The 17,583-nt window shown below is 42.2% G+C and overlaps 1 protein-coding gene across 6 annotated transcripts in view; it reads left to right on the forward strand.

Annotated features, from left to right (window-relative positions):
• Positions 1 to 17,583, forward strand: part of HDAC8 (histone deacetylase 8) — a 410,969-nt gene that overhangs the window by 277,022 nt on the left and 116,364 nt on the right. Inside the window, exon 10 of one of the 6 annotated variants that reach the window (XM_059680414.1) lies at positions 5,049 to 5,150. The exons of the other annotated variants lie outside the window; for them this stretch is intronic. Within the exon in view, the coding sequence (XP_059536397.1) occupies positions 5,049 to 5,135 (87 nt within the window). The 3' untranslated portion in view covers positions 5,136 to 5,150. Of the gene's footprint in view, positions 1 to 5,048; positions 5,151 to 17,583 lie in introns of those variants that run through there. 6 annotated transcript variants of the gene reach the window in all.

Genomic DNA, 17,583 nt, shown 5'->3' on the forward strand with positions numbered 1-17,583 from the left:
ACTGCCATTACACCTTAATTGTGTTTATGAGAAGCAGGGAAAACTGCCCTTGGTTTGAATCCTCAGTAACACAGATTTCTACTTGGAAGGCCTCTATATAATTGAAATCCAAAAAAGTGAAATTTGAACAAGACATGGGGCTGGTGTAATAGGAACTTTAGTGATACTGGCTAATATGGATGGGCATACCCCACATTTTAAATTTTATAGTAAAACCTAAACATGATTGATCAAGCACTTAATCCTATATAATAAAAGCCTAATATGCTAAGTGTCCTGTTATCCACTCATCCATTCAACCAATCAAAGCATAACATGCTAATGATATGCTAAGGCCACTCAACCACTTGCTATGACCTGCACTGATCACCAGGGAGCAGATGCTCTGACTGGTAGATTAGCTTGCTGCTGGGGTCTGGCCGATTGGGACTGAGTGAGACGGGCCAGACACGCCCTGGAGTCCTCTTGCTGGCCAAACTCCTGCGTCCCTCCCACGCCCCGATCATGCGCCCGTGGGGTCCCTCGACTTTCCGACATCCCCCAAGGGGTCCCAGAATTCGAGAGGGTGCAGGCCAGGCCGAGGGACCCCACTGGTGCACAAATTCATGCACCGGGTCTCTAGTATGGCAATAATAAAGATAGGAGTCATCTGTATTGAACAGCCTTAATAGCATAATGTAGTATTGCCTATACTTTTCTTGTTAAGGAAAAGAAGATAAAGCTTTATTATTTTTATAAATTATGCAATAACCTTTAGGGTAGTAATAAATTTTTGCCTTGAAAATCACTAGGGGATAGATGACAGAAAATGCAGTTAGACATAAACCATTTGCAAATTATATGCAAGTATACTTGTATTCCTTTTATTGGGTGTCTGAATCCAGTCTTTTGGAAAATTCTCACCAGGGAATCTTCTTTCATTGTGAATCTACTTTGTATCAGAAATAAACTTCCTCAGACCTAGCCAGTTTGTCTCAGTGGATAGTGTCAGCCTGTGGACCAAAAGGTCCCGGGTTCAATTCTGGTCAAGGGCATGTACCTTGGTTGTAGGCTGCTCCCTGACCTGGGCCCTGGTCAGGGCTCATGCAGGAGTGTTTCTCTCACATTGATATTTCTCTCTGTCTTTCCCTCTTCCTTCCACTCTCTGTAAAAATCAATGGAAAAATATCCTTGAGGAAGGAGGAGAAAGGGAGGGAGGGAAGGAGGGAGGGAGGGAGGGAGGGAGGGAGGGAAGGAGGGAGGGAGAGGAGAGGAGGGAGAGAAAGAAAGAAAGAAAGAAAGAAAGAAAGAAAGAAAGAAAGAAAGAAAGAAAGAAAGAAAGAAAGAAAGAAAGAAAGAAAGAAAGAAAGAAAGAAAGAAAGAAAAGGGGAGGGAAGGAAGGAAGGAAGGAAGGAAGGAAGGAAGGAAGGAAGGAAGGAAGGAAGGAAGGAAGGAAGGAAGGAAGGAAGGAAAAAGAAAAGAAAAGAAAAAAAAAGAAAGGGACTTCAGTTTTAAACTTCAGTTTCAAACCTCAGTATCTATGTTGCTGGCTCTTTTGGGCCTATTCTCTATAGCTACACCTTTCTAGAGTCCACAATACCAGGCCACAGAATGTATTCTTTCAGGCCCTGCACTTCACTGGGTAAATATTCTTTCCTCAAAAAGTTATTGAGTGCCTCCTAGAGCCAGGCACAGTGCTAGGTTCTAAGGATACAGAAGTAAGTAAGACAAGCAACATCCTACCTCCATAGCACCCTCAGCCTAGTGAGATGGCTGGTAGTCTCTTTGGGTCACGGTCCCTTTTGAAAATTTGATTCTGACTGGCCTTACATTACTTAAATATTACGGTGGCAGTTTCCTGCTTCTCCAAAGATAGGCAAGAACTTTTGTCTCTGGTTAATGGAGTCTATTGAAATCTAATGTAGGAGATTATTTTTCTAAATATTAGCCTTTATCCTCTTTTGGAGCCTGTAGCATGATAGAAAGAATATAGACTTTTCAGCCAAACAATCAGGGTTTCTGATCCCCTAACTAGCAGTGGGACTTCGGGTAATTTACCTAGTCTCATAAACTCAGTTTCCTCATTCCTAAAACAGTGATCCTCCTATGTACTTTGCAGGATGGCTGTAATTATTGAATGAATCAATGTGTATGAAGCACCTTGCACAAGATCCATGCTCCAATCAATGTTAGTAAGTGGGAAAATGAGATTTTAAACCCAAGGCTTTCTGACTCAAAAACCTAGTCTCTGCTTCCTCACAAAGGCTCTGAAAATAAGAGCATATTTAAATCGCACCAAAACACTGCAAGGGAGGGAAGCAATACCACACCTAAAGAAACAAATGGATAGAAAGGGAGAAATATGCTAATTTGTTTAGAGATACTTAGGACATCTGTGACAAAGCTGACACCAACTCCAGAGTCTCAGCATCCTTTTCTAGCTGTGAATGCTTAACATCTCCCTGTGCAGTTGCATCCATTCCTTCTATAAGCATTTATTGACTACCACTGTGTGCCCAATTTGATTGTAGGTATTTCTGATGATTTAAAAGACATGATCCATGCCTTCTAGGGGACAGCCTAGTGGGGAGACATAAGCTGTACCCAAGAAACAATTAGGGGAAAATGACACAAGACAGTGCACAACCAAGGACTAATACAAGTGCATTAGTCAACTTGCATGGCCATAACAAAATACCATAGACTGAGTAGCTTAAACAACAGAAATTTATTTTCTCACAGTTCTGGATACTAGAAGTCCAAGATCAAGGTGCCAGCATGGTCAGTTTTTGGTGAGGGCCCTCTTCTTGACTTATGGATGGTTGTCTTCTCTCTGTCTTCACGTGGGAGGGAAGGAAGGAGGGAGAGAGCAAGCTCTCTGGTGCCTCTTGTAAGAGCAGTAATCCTATCATGAGGGCTAATTATCTGCCAAAGACCCCCATATCCAAATATAATCACACTTGTGATTAGGGCTTCAACATATGAATGGGGGGGAACAATTCCATAAATAGCACTAATAAGTGTTATGATCATGAGGGTATGACTTCTCTTTGCTTAATTAAAAATTTTATTAACACTATTAACATTTTAAAATCCTAATATATAGGTATAGTCATTAAAGCTTTTTATTTTGGAAACAAGTTGTAAATTTTATTCTAGTCACTATAGTGTCACTGCTATGGTTTATACCCACATTAGCTCTTTCCTAGACCGTTGCCATAGCCTCATTCATTTAATAAGTAATATGTGCTTACTCTGTGCCACACCCTCAGGAATCCAGTGGTTAAGAAGGTTGGCATGTATCCTGCCCTGAAGTGCTTACATTTTAGCTGGAGGACAACATTAAACAAATTATCAAATTAATTATTTAAATCCAACTGAGATGAGGTCTGCCAAGTAGAAGAGGAAGTTGAGAACATATGACAGAAAGGTGCCCTAATCTGGGAAAGCATCTGGGAGCCTTCAGTGAAATTAAAGCTGAGCTCTGAAGGCCAAGTGGAGTTAACTAGTCAGAGAGCCTGGAATAAGAGCTTTCCTGGCAGAGGATGCACCCTCTGTGAAGGCCCCAGGTGAGAATAGAGCAGTGCTCCTTTGCAGAACTGAAGGAGAGACAGTAAACTGGAGCTGGGCAATCTAAGCATAGGAGGTGAGGTTGGAGTGGTTGTCATGGGGCCAGAAATTACAGGACCTTGTAATTACTAAGTCATGGTGAGGACTTAGACTTCTGAGCACCAAGTAATGGGCAGCTATTGAAGTGTTTTGAGCAAGGAAAGACCAAAATCAGGTGTGTGTGTGTGTGTGTGTGTGTGTGTGTGTGTGTGTGTGTGTGTGTGTGTGTTGAATCACTCTAGCATTTGTGTAGACAATAGATTAGAAGGGTGCACTAAAGAAACTAGAGTGGCCAGTAAGGAGGCTGTTGTGGTAGTGTATATTCCAAATGCATTTTGGAAGTAGAACCAACAAGGCTTGTTAATGGATTATATAGATGTAAGGGTGAGAGAGAGGGAAGTGACATGGAGGACCTTAAAGTTCTCTTTTGGGCAACTAGGTGAATTATGATTGATAAAAGGAACACTGGAGGAGGAGGTGTGGGTTGGGGGTAAGGGCGTCAATGCAACTCAGCTGGTTTTTCTCCCTCCATTTTTTCCTTCCATAATCCATCCTTCAAATAAGTTATTGTTGATCAATGCAACTTTAATCATATTATCCCCCTGCTTCAAATGCACAAATACACACACACACACACACACACACACACACACACACACACACACACACACACACACCTTCTAGAGCTTATAGGTCCAAAATTCTTAGAAGAGTACACAGTATCATTCTAGATTGGACCCTAATCAATTTTTCCTACTATCTACACTCTTCTGAACCATGGTCCTAGCCATGCCTTTGACCAAGATATTCCTTCTACCAGAAATGTTCTTTCTCCCACACGGTTTCCTGATGAAATCCTACTCTTCCATCAAGCTCCAACTCCCATGTCATATGTCAATAAAGTCCTCTCTAGCCACCCCTCCCCTTCAGAGTTAATCATTCTTTTTCTCTGAGATCCTATAATATCAGACACATAGTTAACTGACACTTTATCATATTGCATTGTAATTCATTTCCCCATTTCCCCAACTAAACTAAATACAAGGGCAAATACTATGTCCATTAGTTGTTTCCATCTCTAGTTCCTACACAGTGCCTAGAAACAAGTAGGTACTTAAATATAGTGATGATGATAATAATATCAAACATTCATAAAGTGATTACTATGTGCCTGGCATTGTTAAACAGATTTACTCATTTGTATGCTCAACAATTTTTTATCCCCATTTCACAGATGGCTTGCCCAAATTGGCAGAATGAATAAGTGTCTGAGCCAGAGGTTCAGACCTAGGCAAGCTGGCTCTGGAGTCTGAACTCTTTAACACTATACTGCACAGCCGCCCAGTGGTTTTTTTATTGTTGCTCAAATGATTGGCTGTTGCTCTTCAGACCCTCTTTCTAGCAGGGTGGTATTCATCTCTTCCCACCCCACTGTTTCCTTGTCTCTGATTTATACTTAGAGCCTGGGAGATGCTTTCATGATGACTCCAGGAAGCATGGGAATCATTCTACTAAAACCAGAGGCTACAGCAGAAAGAAAGCTATAGAAACATCCCTGCCCCTTCATACTTAAATTTTCTCCTGCTACCTCATTCCTCAAGCACCAGATACCTACTTCATTCTGCCTTAGGAGGAAGCCAACGGATTTCCCTCTTTCCTCCCAGTCTCATTTTTCTACCCTACATGGCTGACAGCTCCTCCCTACTCAACCTTTTATAGTCTAGGAACTAGGCTTAGCTAACTCCTGGGAACTACAGTTCACACACAGGCTCAAATTGAGTTTGTGCCCTCCAATGCCCCCAGCTGGGCCTATATCATTTTGCTCCACCTGATGTTTTGTTTTTGAGGGGGAGTGTAGTTTTCACTTTTGATTCCCTCAAGAGAGAGGTCTCTCTCAGCTAGCTCAGCTCCAGAGTGGAGCCCTTACCACCACCCCTAGAATAATATAGCAAATATAAAGAGAAGGTGGCAGGCAGTGTAACAACTGCACAGTTGTGTTCATTCTACAACTTTGCATTTTCTCAGTATTTAGGAATTTGTTTTTGTGCTGTTTTATTTATATTTTTAGAATTTTTAGAAGGGTAAAGGCAATATGAGGTAAAAGCATGGTTGCTGGAGCCAGATACACCCACTACTTACTAACAGTAACCCAGGGAAGTTATTTAACCACTCTGCTTCAATTCCCTCATCTGTAAAATGGAGCTAATATGGTACCTAATTGATTGGGTATTTGTAAGGATTTAATGAGTCAACCCATGGGCAACACGTAGAACTATATCAGTACATAGTAAGTGCAAGTACAGTATAATAGCAGAGAAAAAAATATAACAAATACACATGTTGCCACCTTATAGAATTGAAATTGGTTACATTTTTTTCCTTAGCTTTGCATCTTTCTTTTTTTAAAATTTTTATCTTTATTGATTAAGGTATTACATATGTGTCTATATCCCCCCATTGCCACCCCTACCCTCCCCCACTCATGCCCTCACCCCCCTGGTGTCTGTGTCCATTGGTTAGGCTGATATACATGCATACAAGTCCTTTGGTTGATCTCTCCCCCTTATCCCCACCCTCCCCTACCTTCCCTCTGATGTTTGACTGTCTGGTCGATGCTTCTCTGTCTCTGGATCTGTTTTTGTTCATCACTTTATTTTGTTCATTATATTACACTAGAGGCCCGGTGCACAAAAATTTGTGCACTCGGGGGGGAGAGGGGGTCCCTCAGCCCGGCCTGTGCCCTCTCACAGTCTGGGACCCCACCGGAGATAACAACCTGATGGCTTAGGCCTGCTCCCGGGTGGCAGAGGGCAGGCCCAATCCCTAGGTGCAGCCCCTGGTCGGGCTCAGAGCAGGGCCGATTGGGGAGTTGGGGTGCCGCCCCCTGTCATGCACAGAGCAGGGCAGATCTGGAGGTTGCGATGCCCCCCCTAGTCACGCTCAGGGTACGGCTAATTGGGGGGTTGGGGCACCGCCCCCTGTCATACTCAAGGCAGGGTCGATAGGGAAGTTGCGGCGCCACCCCGTCACGCACAGAGCAGGGCCCATCAGGGGGGTTGGTGCACCGCCCCCCGTCACACACACAGCAGGGCGGATCAGGGGGTTGGGGCGCCGCCACTGTCACACTCAGGGCAGGGCCGATGGGGAGGTTATGGCTCTACCCCGTCACACACAGAGCAGGGCCCATGGGGGAGGCGGGGTTGGGGCACCGCTCTCTATCACCCACAGAGCAGGGCCGATCAGGGGATTGGGGCGCTGCACCCTGTCACACATAGAGCCGCAGGGCGATCAGGGGGTTTGGGCCCTGCCCCCTGTCACACTGATCCCGGTGCAGGGAGGCATATTACCCTTTTACTATATAGAATAGAGGCCTGGTGCACGGGTGGGGGCTGGCTGGTTTGCCTGAAGGGTGTCCTGGATCAGGGTGGGGGTCCCCACTGGGGTGCCTGGCCAGTCTGGCTGAGGGGCTGAGGGCCGTTTTCAGGCTGACGGGTGACTGAAGCTCCCAACTGCTCCTTTTTTTTTTCTTTTTTTTTTATTCTGGGCCAGCTTTAGCTCTGAGGCCTCAGCTGCTGAAAACAGGTTTCTGGCCTTTGTTTACCGTCTGTATTTGATACAATGTTGTGGTCCGGCTGGCTGAAGCCCGGCTGAGTAAAGCAGGTTTCTGGGGTTTTGTTTAGCTTCTTTATTGGCAACATAGTTGCTTAGAATTGCAGCTGAGAGTCCGGCAAGTCAGGCGGGGAACGTTGGAGTCCTCCGTCACTGAAGCAAGCAAGCCTCCCTGTTCGCATCAGCTCCCTGGCTGCCGGCCGCCATCTTAGCTGGCAGTTAATTTGCATATCTCCCTGATTAGCCAATGGGAAGGGTAGCAGAGTGACACCAATTTGCATGTTTCTCTTTTATTAGTGTAGATAACTCAGTGAAATCATGTAGTATCTATCTTTCTCTGGCTTATTTCACTTTATGTCTTTCTTAAAAATAAATTATTATATATTTGGGTGCTCCTGTATTAGGTACATATGTGTTTTGCAGAGTTATATTCTCTTGTTGTATTGATCCCTTTAGTATTATGAAGTGGCCCTCCTTATCTCTTGTTATGGCCTTCACTTGGAGGTCTATTTTGTCAGATATATTGCTACCCCAGCTTTTTTATTCATTTCCAATTGTCTACAAATTATTTTTTGATCCCTTCACTTTCTGTCTCATTCCTTTGTTCTGAGGTGGGTCTCTTGTAGACAGCAAATATATGGGTCATGTTTTCTTATCCATTAAGCTACCCTATGTCTTTTGATTGGAGCATTTAATACATTTACATTTAAGGGTATTATTGATAATTACTTGTTTATTGCCATTTTAATTCTTTTTTATTGCTTAAAATATTACAATGAGTATTACATTTGTCTACTTTTTTTCCCCTTGACCTTCCCCCAGCCTCCCAACCCCAATGTCTTGTGTCCATTGGTTATGCTTATATGCATGCATACAAGTCCTTCGGTTGATCTCGTACCCGCCCCCCAACCCTCCTCAGCCTTCCTGCTGTAGTTCGACAGTCTGTATAATGCTGCTCTGCCTCTATATCTATTTTTGCTCATCAGTTTATAATGGTCTCTATTATCCATAAATGAGTGAGATCATGTGGTATTTTTCTTTCACTGACTGGCTTACTCACTTAGCATAATGCTCTCTACATCCATCCATTCTGTTGCAAATGGTAAGAATTCCTTCCTTTTTACATCAGCATAGTATTCCCTTGTGTATATGTACCACAGTTTTCTAATCCATTCATCCATTGATGGGCACTTAGGCTGTTTCCAAATCTTAGCTATGGTGAAGTGTGCTTCTATGAACATAGGGGTGCATATATCCTTTCTAATTGGTGTTTCTGTTTTCTTGGTATATATTCCTAGAATTGGGATCACTGGGTCAAATGGGAGTTCCATTTTTAAATTTTTGAGGAAGCTCCATACTGTCTTCCATAGTGGCTGCACCAGTCTGCATTCCCACCAGCAGTGCAGAAGGGTTTCCTTTTCTCCGCATCCTCTCCAGCACTTGTCCTTTGTTGATTTGTTTATGATAGCCATTCTGACAGGTGTGAGATAGTACCTCATTGTTGTTTTGATTTGCATCTCTCCGATAATTAGTGACTTTGAGCATGTTTTCATATGTCTCTTGGCTTTCTGAATGTCCTATTTTGAAAAGTGTCTATTTAGGTCCTTTGCCCATTTTTTGATTGGGTTGTTTACCTTCCTTTTATTAAGTTGTGTGAGTTCCCTATAAATGTTGGAGATTAAACCCTTATCGGTGATAACCTTGGCAACTATGTTCTCCCATGCAGTGGGCTTTCTTGTTGTTTTGTTGATTGTTTATTTGCTGTGCACAAGCTTTTTATTTTGATATAGTCTCATTTTTTTACTTTCTCTTTAGTTTCCAATGCCCTAAGAGCTGTATCAGTGAAGAAATTGCTTCAGCATAATTCTGAGGTTTTGTTGCCTTTGTATTCCTGTAATATTTTTATGGTTTCTCGTCTTACATTTAAGTCCTTTATCCATTTTGAGTTTATTTTTGTGTATGGTGTAAGGTGGTGGTCTAGTTTCATTTTTTTTTGGCATGTATCTGTCCAGTTTTCCCAACACCATTTATTGAAGAGACTGTCTTGACTCCATTGTATGTTCTTGCCTCCTTTGTCAAATATTAATTGAGCATATTTGTTCGGTCGATTTCTGGGATCACTATTCCATTCCATTCATCTAGGTGTCTGTTCTTGTACCAGTACTAGGCAGTTTTGAGAACAGTGGCTTTGTAATACAGCTTGATAACTGGTATTGAGATCCCACATATTTTGTTCTTCTTTCTCAGGATCATGGCAGCTATTCGAGGGCTTTTGTTATTCCAGATGAATTTTTTGAGAGTGCGTTATAGGTCTGTGAAATATGCCATTGGTATTTTAATGAGAAGTGCGTTGAATTTATAGATTGCTTTGGGTAGTATGGACATTTTAATGATGTTGATTCTACCAATCCATGAACATGAACATGATATGTTCTTCCATCTGTTTATGTCTTCCTCTATATCTTTTGTCAACATCCTGTAGTTTTCTGAGTTGAGGTCTTTTACCTCCTTAGTTAAGTTTATTACTAGGTATCTTAATTTGTTTGGTGTGATGGTAAATGGGAATGCTATTTTAGTCTTTTCTGTAACTTCATTATTGGTGTATCAAAATGCCATAGATTTCTTGGCATTAATTTTGTATCCTGTTACATTGCTGAATTCATTTATCAAGTCTAATAGTTTTTTGATGGAGTCTTTAAGGTTTTTTACGTACAATATCATGTCATCTGTGAATAAGGACAGTTTTACTTCTTCATTTCCAACTTGGATGCCTTTTATTTCTTCTTCTTGTCTAATCGCAATGGCTAATACTTCCAGTACTTTGTCGAACAGATGTGGTGAGAGTAGGCATCTCTGTCTTGTTCCTGTTCTTAGGGGAAATGGTTTTAGTTTTTGCCCATTGAGTATATTGTTGGCTGTGGGTTTGTCATATATGGCTTTTATTATGTTGAGGTATGATCCTTCTATTCCCACCTTGCTGAGAGTTTTTATCAAAAATGGGTGTTGGATTTTGTCAAATGTTTTTTCGGCATCAATTGATATTACTGTCTGTTTCATTCTCTCAATTTGTTTATGTGATGTATCACGTTTATTGATTTGCGGATATTGTACCATCCTTGCATCTCCGGGATGAATCCTACTTGGTCATGGTGTATAATCTTTCTGATGTACTGCTGGATCTGATTTGCTAGGATTTTGTTGAGGATTTTGGCATCTATGTTCATGAGGGATATTGGCCTGTAATTCTCTTTCACTGTGTTGTCTTTATCTGGTTTTAGTTTTAGGGTGATGCTGGCTTCATAGAATGAGCTTGGAAGTGTTCCTTCCTCTTGAATGTTTTGGAATAGTCTGAGGATTATAAGTTTTAGTTCTTCCTTGAATGTTTGGTAAAACTCCCTTGTGAAGCAGTGTGGTTCCTGGCTTTTGTTTGCTGGGAGCTTTTTGATGAGTGCTTCAATTTCTTCCATAGTTATTGGCCTATTTAGATTTTTAGATTCCTCCTGATTGAGTTTTGGAAGGTTGTATTTTTCTAGGAATATGTCCATTTTCTCCAGGTTGTCTAGTTTGTTGGAGTAGAGTTGTTCATAGTATTTTTTAACAATCCTTTGTATTTCTGTGGGGTCTGTTGTTATTTCTCCTCTTACATTTCTGATTTTGTTTATCTGGGTCCTCTGTCTTTGTTTCTTGGTGAGCCTGGCTAGAGGTTTATCAATCTTGTTTATCCTTTCAGAGAACCAGCTCTTGGTTTTGTTGATCTTTTGTATTGTGTTTTTGGTCTCTATGCCATTCATCTCCGCTCTGATCTTTATTGTTTCCTTCCTTCTGCTTACACTGGGCGTTTCTTGTTGCTCTCTTTCTAACTCTTTGAGTTGTAGGGTTAGGTAATTTAATATCATTGTTTCTTTTTTTTCCAGTAGGCTTGTAGAGCTATGAACTTCCCTCTCAAGACTGCTTTCGCTGTGTCCCATAGGTTTTAGATTGTTGTGTTTTCATTGTCGTTTTGGTGCCATGATGTTTTTTATTTCTTCTTTGATCTCTCTGGTAACCCAGTCATTGTTTAATAGCATGCTATTTAGTCTCCATGTGTTTGATTTTTTTGGATTGTTTTTATTGTAGTTGATTTCCAGTTTTATGCCATTGTGATCTGAGAAGATGCTTGATATGATTCCTATCTTCTTGAATTTAAAGAGACTTTGCCTGTAACACAATATATTGTCTATCTTTGAAAATGACCCATATGCACTTGAGAAGAATGTACATTCTGTGGCTTTGGGGTGAAATGTTGTGAAGATGTCAATTAATTCCCTCTGATCTAGTGAGTCATTTAGGATTGATGTTTCTTTGATGATGTTTTGTGTTTAGAGGGTTTGTCCAATGCTGATAGTGGGGTATTAAAGTCCCCTACTATGATTGTATTGCTGTCAATTTCTCCCTTGAACTTCTCCAGAAGTTTTTGTATATATTTGGGTGCTCCTATATTGGGTGCATATAAGTTTTCCTGAGTTATTTCTTCTTGTTGGGTTGCTCCCTTTAGTATTGTGAAGTATGAAGTGGCCTTACTTATCTCTTTTTATGTCCTTCACTTTGAGATCTAATTTTTCCAATATAAGTATTGCTACCCGAGCTTTTTTTTTCATTTCCATTTGCCTGAAAAACCTTTTTTTCATCCCTTCACCATCAGTCTGTGTGTGTTTTTTTCTGAGTTTGGTTTCCTGTAGACAGCAGATATATGGGTCATGTTTTCTTTTTTTTTAATTAAATCTTTATTGTTCAGATTATTACATTAGTTACTCTTTTTTCTCACCATAACTCCCCTCCACCCAGTTCCCACCCCACCCACCGCCCTCACTCCCCACCCACTGTCCTCATCCATAGGTGCCCAGTTATTGTCCAATCTCTTCCCTCACCCCACACCCCTTCCCTCCCACCAGGAATAGTCCATTCCCTTTCTATGTCCCTGATTCTGTTACAATCACCAGTTCATACTGTTCATCAGATTATTTATTCCCTTGATTATTAGATTCACTTGTTAATAGATGTGTATTTGTTGTTCATAATTTGTATCTTTACCTTTTTCTTCTTCTTCCTCTTCTTAAAGGATACCTTTCAGCATTTCATATAATACTGGTTTGGTGGTGATGAACTCCTTTAGCGTTTTCTTATCTGTGAAGCTCTTTATCTGGCCTTCAATTCTGAATGAAAGTTTTGCTGGATAAAGTAGTCTTGGTTGTAGGTTCTTGGTATTCATCACTTTGAATATTTCTTGCCACTCCCTTCTGGCCTGCAAAGTTTCTGTTGAGAAATCAGCTGACAGTCGTATGGGTACTCCCTTGTAGGGAACTGATTTTCTTTCTCTTGCTGCTTTTAGGATTCTCTTTGTCTTTTGCTCTTGGCATTTTAATTATGATGTGTCTTGGTGTGGTCCTCTTTGGATTCCTTTTGTTTGGGGTTCTCTGCACTTCCTGGACTTGTAAGTCTATTTCTTTCACCAGGTAGGGGAAGTTTTCTGTCATTATTTCTTCAAATAGGTTTTCAATATCTTGCTCTCTCTCTTCTTCTGGAACACCTATAATTTGGATGTTGGTATGCTTGAACCTGTCCTAGAGGCTCCTTACACTATCTTCGTATTTTTGGATTCTTTTTTCATTTTGCTTTTCTGGTTGGGTGTTTTTTGTCTCTTCGTATTTCAAATCTTTGACTTGATTCTTTCGATCCTCTGGTCTGTTGTTGGGAGTCTGTATAATGTTCTTTATTTAAGTCAGTGTATGCTTAATTTCTAGTTGGTCCTCTATCACAACATTGAGGGTCTCATTAGATTTCTTGAGGCTCTCACTACGTTTATCGGCGGTCTCACCAGTCTTCTTGAAGATCTCACTACATTTATCAGCGGTCTCACCAATCTTTTCGTGGGCCTTATTAAGTTTATCGGCGGCTTCTAGACAGTTCTTTAAAGACCTTAAAAGTGTGGTTTTTGAACTCTATATCCAGCAGTTTGCTTTTCTCCAATTCTGTCATTTGTGTCCTGTTTCTTTGTCTCGGCATTTTTTATGCTTCGCTGTATTGATAGAGTTCCTTTCTGTGCTAAGTGTCCCAATTACCTGAGGTAGACACTCTTCTTGCACCCCCTTGTGGGCTTTGTGCACAGTCTTGGTGTAATTAAGCCTTGATTGTTGTAGTTATCACTGTGAGGAATTGACCTCCAGGCCAATTGGCTGTGAGAATCAGCTGTGTCTCCAGTGGGAGAAATTCTGTGCTGGAGACACCCCTCTGGGGCTGGACTTGCTTCAATGGGGCTTTGGTGCTCACTGAGTCTTCCCCCTGAGTGTGTCTTTTACGCTTCCACAGAGCTGCAAACTGGATGGTCCCACTCTGACCTCTGGGCTTCCTGGCTCCTGGATCTCTAGGGAGGTGCTAATCTAGCCTTTGCCTGAGGCTATCCAGCAAAAGTCTTCCTGCAGGGCTTGGGCGGGGCGGGTCCCACGGGATCAACAGGGCGGGGTTAGCAATTATGGCTGCTCTCAGTCTTGCCCTCAGAGGCTCTGCTTCTCAGTGTCCCAGTAATTGCTCCAAGCCTCATGGAGAGAAAGCTGCCCTAGGGTTCTGAGCGATGCCAGACAGTCCCACTTCTCCCGTATGAGTCTGGGTCCCTAGAGACTCGCCTGGAGCTGGAGCTCAGAGCCTGAGACTCCCTCCCGATTGAAAACAACAACCATGCCCTCAGCCGCCAGCCCGCTCTGCATGCACTCCACACCTTACTATTTGACTTCAGCACTGCACCTCCTCTGAGTCTCGGTATGTTTTACTCTTTCCTCCTAGTTGTAGAAATTCCACTCAGCCAGCCTTCCTGTGGTTCTGGATGATGTTCGTTCCGTCTTTTAGTTGTATTTTTGAAGTGGTTGTTGAGGCAGCAAACTCCGGTGTTTACCTATGCCGCCATCTTGCTTTCCTCCGGGTCATGTTTTCTTATCCACTCAGTTACCCTATTCCTTTTGATTGGGGCATTTAATCCATTTACTTTTAAAGTTATTATTGATAGATATTGTTTGTCGCCATTTTTATTTTTTATCCCTGTGTTCCTTCTTCGTTTCCTATTTTTTCTTTTTACAGCAGACCCTTTAGCATTTCTTGCATTGCTGGTTTGGTGGTAATGAACTCCTGTAGTCCTTTTTTGACTGTGAAGCTCCTGATTTCACCCTCAGTTTAGATTGATAGCCTTGCTAGGTACAGTATTCTTGGATTCAGACCCTTCCTTTGCTTGACTTTGTATATTTCATTCCATTCCCTTCTTGCCTGATGTGTTTCTGTTGAGAAATCAGTCGCTAATTTGATTGGGGATCCTTTATAGGTAACTTTCTGTCTCTCTGTGGCCGCTTTTAAGATTCTTGCTTTGTCGTTGGTGTTTGCCAATTTAATTATAATGTGCCTTGGTGTCTGTCTTTTGGGTTCATTTTGTTTGGGACTCTGTGAGCTTCTTGGATTTGTGTGAGTTTTTTCTTCCCTACATCAGGGAAGTTTCTGTCATTATTTCTTCAAACATGTTTTCTATTCCTTGCTCAGTTTCCTCTCCTTCTGGCACTCCTATTATGCGGATGTTGTTTCACTTCATGTTGTCCCAATGTTCTCTTAGGCTCAGCCATTTTAATTCTTTATGCCCATGTTCCTTCTTCCCTTTCTAGTTCTTCTTTTTACAGCAGTCCCTTAGCAGTTCTTGCATTGCTGGCTTGGTGGTAATAAACTCCCTTAGCCTTTTTTTTTGTTTTTGTCTGTGAAGCTCCTGATTTCACCTTCAATTTCGAATGATAGCCTTGCTGGATATGGCGGGAGAGCTCCCTTCTCCATGTCCAGGAGAGAGAGAGAGAGAGAGAGAGAGAGAGAGAGAGAGAGAGAGGTGAACCGGTTCTTTGAAGTAGGAGGTGCTTTGGGGATTTGAGAAAAATGAAAAGACAGACACAGAAATAGAATAAAAGCTTGGATTCAAGGAGAAACCAAGATGGCGGCATAGGTTAACGCCGGAGATTGCTGCCTCAAACAGCCACTTCAGAGATATAACTAAAGGACAGAACAGACATCATCCAGAACCACAGGAAGGCTGGCTGAGTGGAAATTCTACAACTAGGAGGAAAGAGAATATCATACCCAGACTCAGAGGAGGTGCAGTGCTGAAGTGAAATACTCAGGTGCGGAGTGCGCGTGCGGAGCGGGCTAGCGGCGGAGGGCGCGGTTGTTGTTTTCAATCGGGAGGGAGTTTCAGACTCTGAGCTCCAGATCTGGGCGAATCTCTGAGGACCCAGACTCAAACGGGAGAAGCGGGACTGTCTGGTTTCGGTCGGAACTCGAAGGCAGCTTTCTCTCCGAGGTTTGCAGCAGTTGCTGGGACTCTGAGAGGCAGAGCCCCTAGGGACGGAACTGAGAGCAGCCATAACTGCTCGCTCCACCCGCCCTGTAGATCCCCGGGGACCCGCCCCGCCCAAGCCCTGCACAGAACCATTTGCCGGATAGCCTCAGGCAAAGGCTAGATTAGCACCACCCTAGAGATCCAGCACAGAAGCTCCCCCACTGCAGACACAGCTGACTCTCATAGCCAGTTAGCCTGGAGGTCAAATCATCCCTGGTATTACCGACAACAATCAAGGCTTAACTACAAGACTGCGCATAAAGACCGCTTAGGGGGTGCACCAAGAAAAGATAAAAAAAATGCAGAGACAAAGAAACAGGACGCAAATGTCAGAAATGGAAGATATAGAGCTCAAAACCACACTTTTAAGGTCTCTCAAGAACTGTCTAGAAGCTGCCGATAAACTTAGTAAGGCCCTCAAAAAGACTGGTGAGACCGCCGATAAATGTAGTGAGATCCTCAAGAAATCTAATGAGACCCTCGATGTTGTGATAAAGAACCAACTAGAAATTAAGCATACACTGACTGAAATAAAGAATATTATACAGACACCCAACAGCAGAGCAGAGGAGCGCAAGAATCAAGTCAAAGATTCAAAACGCGAAGAAGCAAAAAACACCCAACTTGAAAAGCAAAATGAAAAAAGAATCCGAAAATACGAAGATAGTGTAAGGAGCCTCTGGGACAGCTTCAAGCGTAACAACATCAGAATTATAGGGGTGCCAGAAGATGAGAGAGAGCAAGATATTGAAAACCTATTTGAAGAAATAATGACAGAAAACTTCCCCCACCTGGTGAAAGAAATAGACTTACAAGTCCAGGATTCGCAGAGAACCCCAAACAAAAGGAATCCAAAGAAGACCACACCAAGACACATCATAATTAAAATGCCAAGAGCAAAAGACGAAGAGAGAATCCTAAAAGCAGCAAGAGAAAGAAACCGAGTTACCTACAAGGGAATACCCATACGACTGTCAGCTGATTTCTCAACAGAAACTTTGCAGGCCAGAAGGGAATGGCAAGAAATATTCAAAGTGATGAATACCAAGAACCTACAACCAAGATTACTTTATCCAGCAAAGCTATCATTCAGAATTGAAGGTCAGATAAAGAGCTTCACAGATAAGGAAAAGCTAAAGGAGTTCATCACCACCAAACCAGTATTATATGAAATGCTGAAAGGTATCCTTTAAGAAGAGGAAGAAGAAGAAAAAGGTAAAGATACAAATTATGAACAACAAACATGCATCTATTAACAAGTGAATCTAAGAATCAAGTGAATAAATAATCTGGTGATCATAATAGAATCAGGGACATAGAAAGGGAATGGACTGACTATTCTTGGGGGGAAAGGGGTGTGGGAGATGTGGAAAGAGACTGGACAAAAATCATGCACCTATGGAAGAGGACAGTAGGTGGGGAGTGAGGGCGGAGGGTGGGGCGGGAACTGGGAGGAGGGGAGTTATGGGGGGAAAAAAGAGGAACAAATGTAATAATCTGAACAATAAAGGAGGGGAGTTATGGGGGAAAAAAAAGAGGAACAAATGTAATAATCTGAACAATAAAGATTTAATTTAAAAAAAAAGAATAAAAGGTTGGGCCAGGTGTGGCATCTGCCCTCGGATGGAGGGAGAAACACAGAGAGAGTCAGCACCACAAGCAGATTTAATAAATACTCGAATAATAGGAAGTTACATCACATCTGGGTGGTCCTTGAGTTCCTGGCGACATCATGAGATCCACCCCCTTAACACTGGGCAGGAAGGTCAGTTGGCATTTCAGTCTGTTGACCAGGTCTGCCCCCATGGTGTGGCTCTGCCTTCGCTCTGAGTTTCAGCCAACATATTTAAACCGAGTGTTTGCTAGCGGCCCTCAACACCTGGTTAGAGTATTCTTGGATTCAGTCCCTTGCTTTGCATCACTCTGTATATGTCATACCATTCCCTTCTGGCCTGATGTGTTTCTGTTGTAAAATCAGTTGAGAGTCTAAT

Source organism: Myotis daubentonii, chromosome X (genome assembly GCF_963259705.1).
Source record: "Myotis daubentonii chromosome X, mMyoDau2.1, whole genome shotgun sequence".
Classification (NCBI taxonomy): domain Eukaryota; kingdom Metazoa; phylum Chordata; class Mammalia; order Chiroptera; family Vespertilionidae; genus Myotis; species Myotis daubentonii.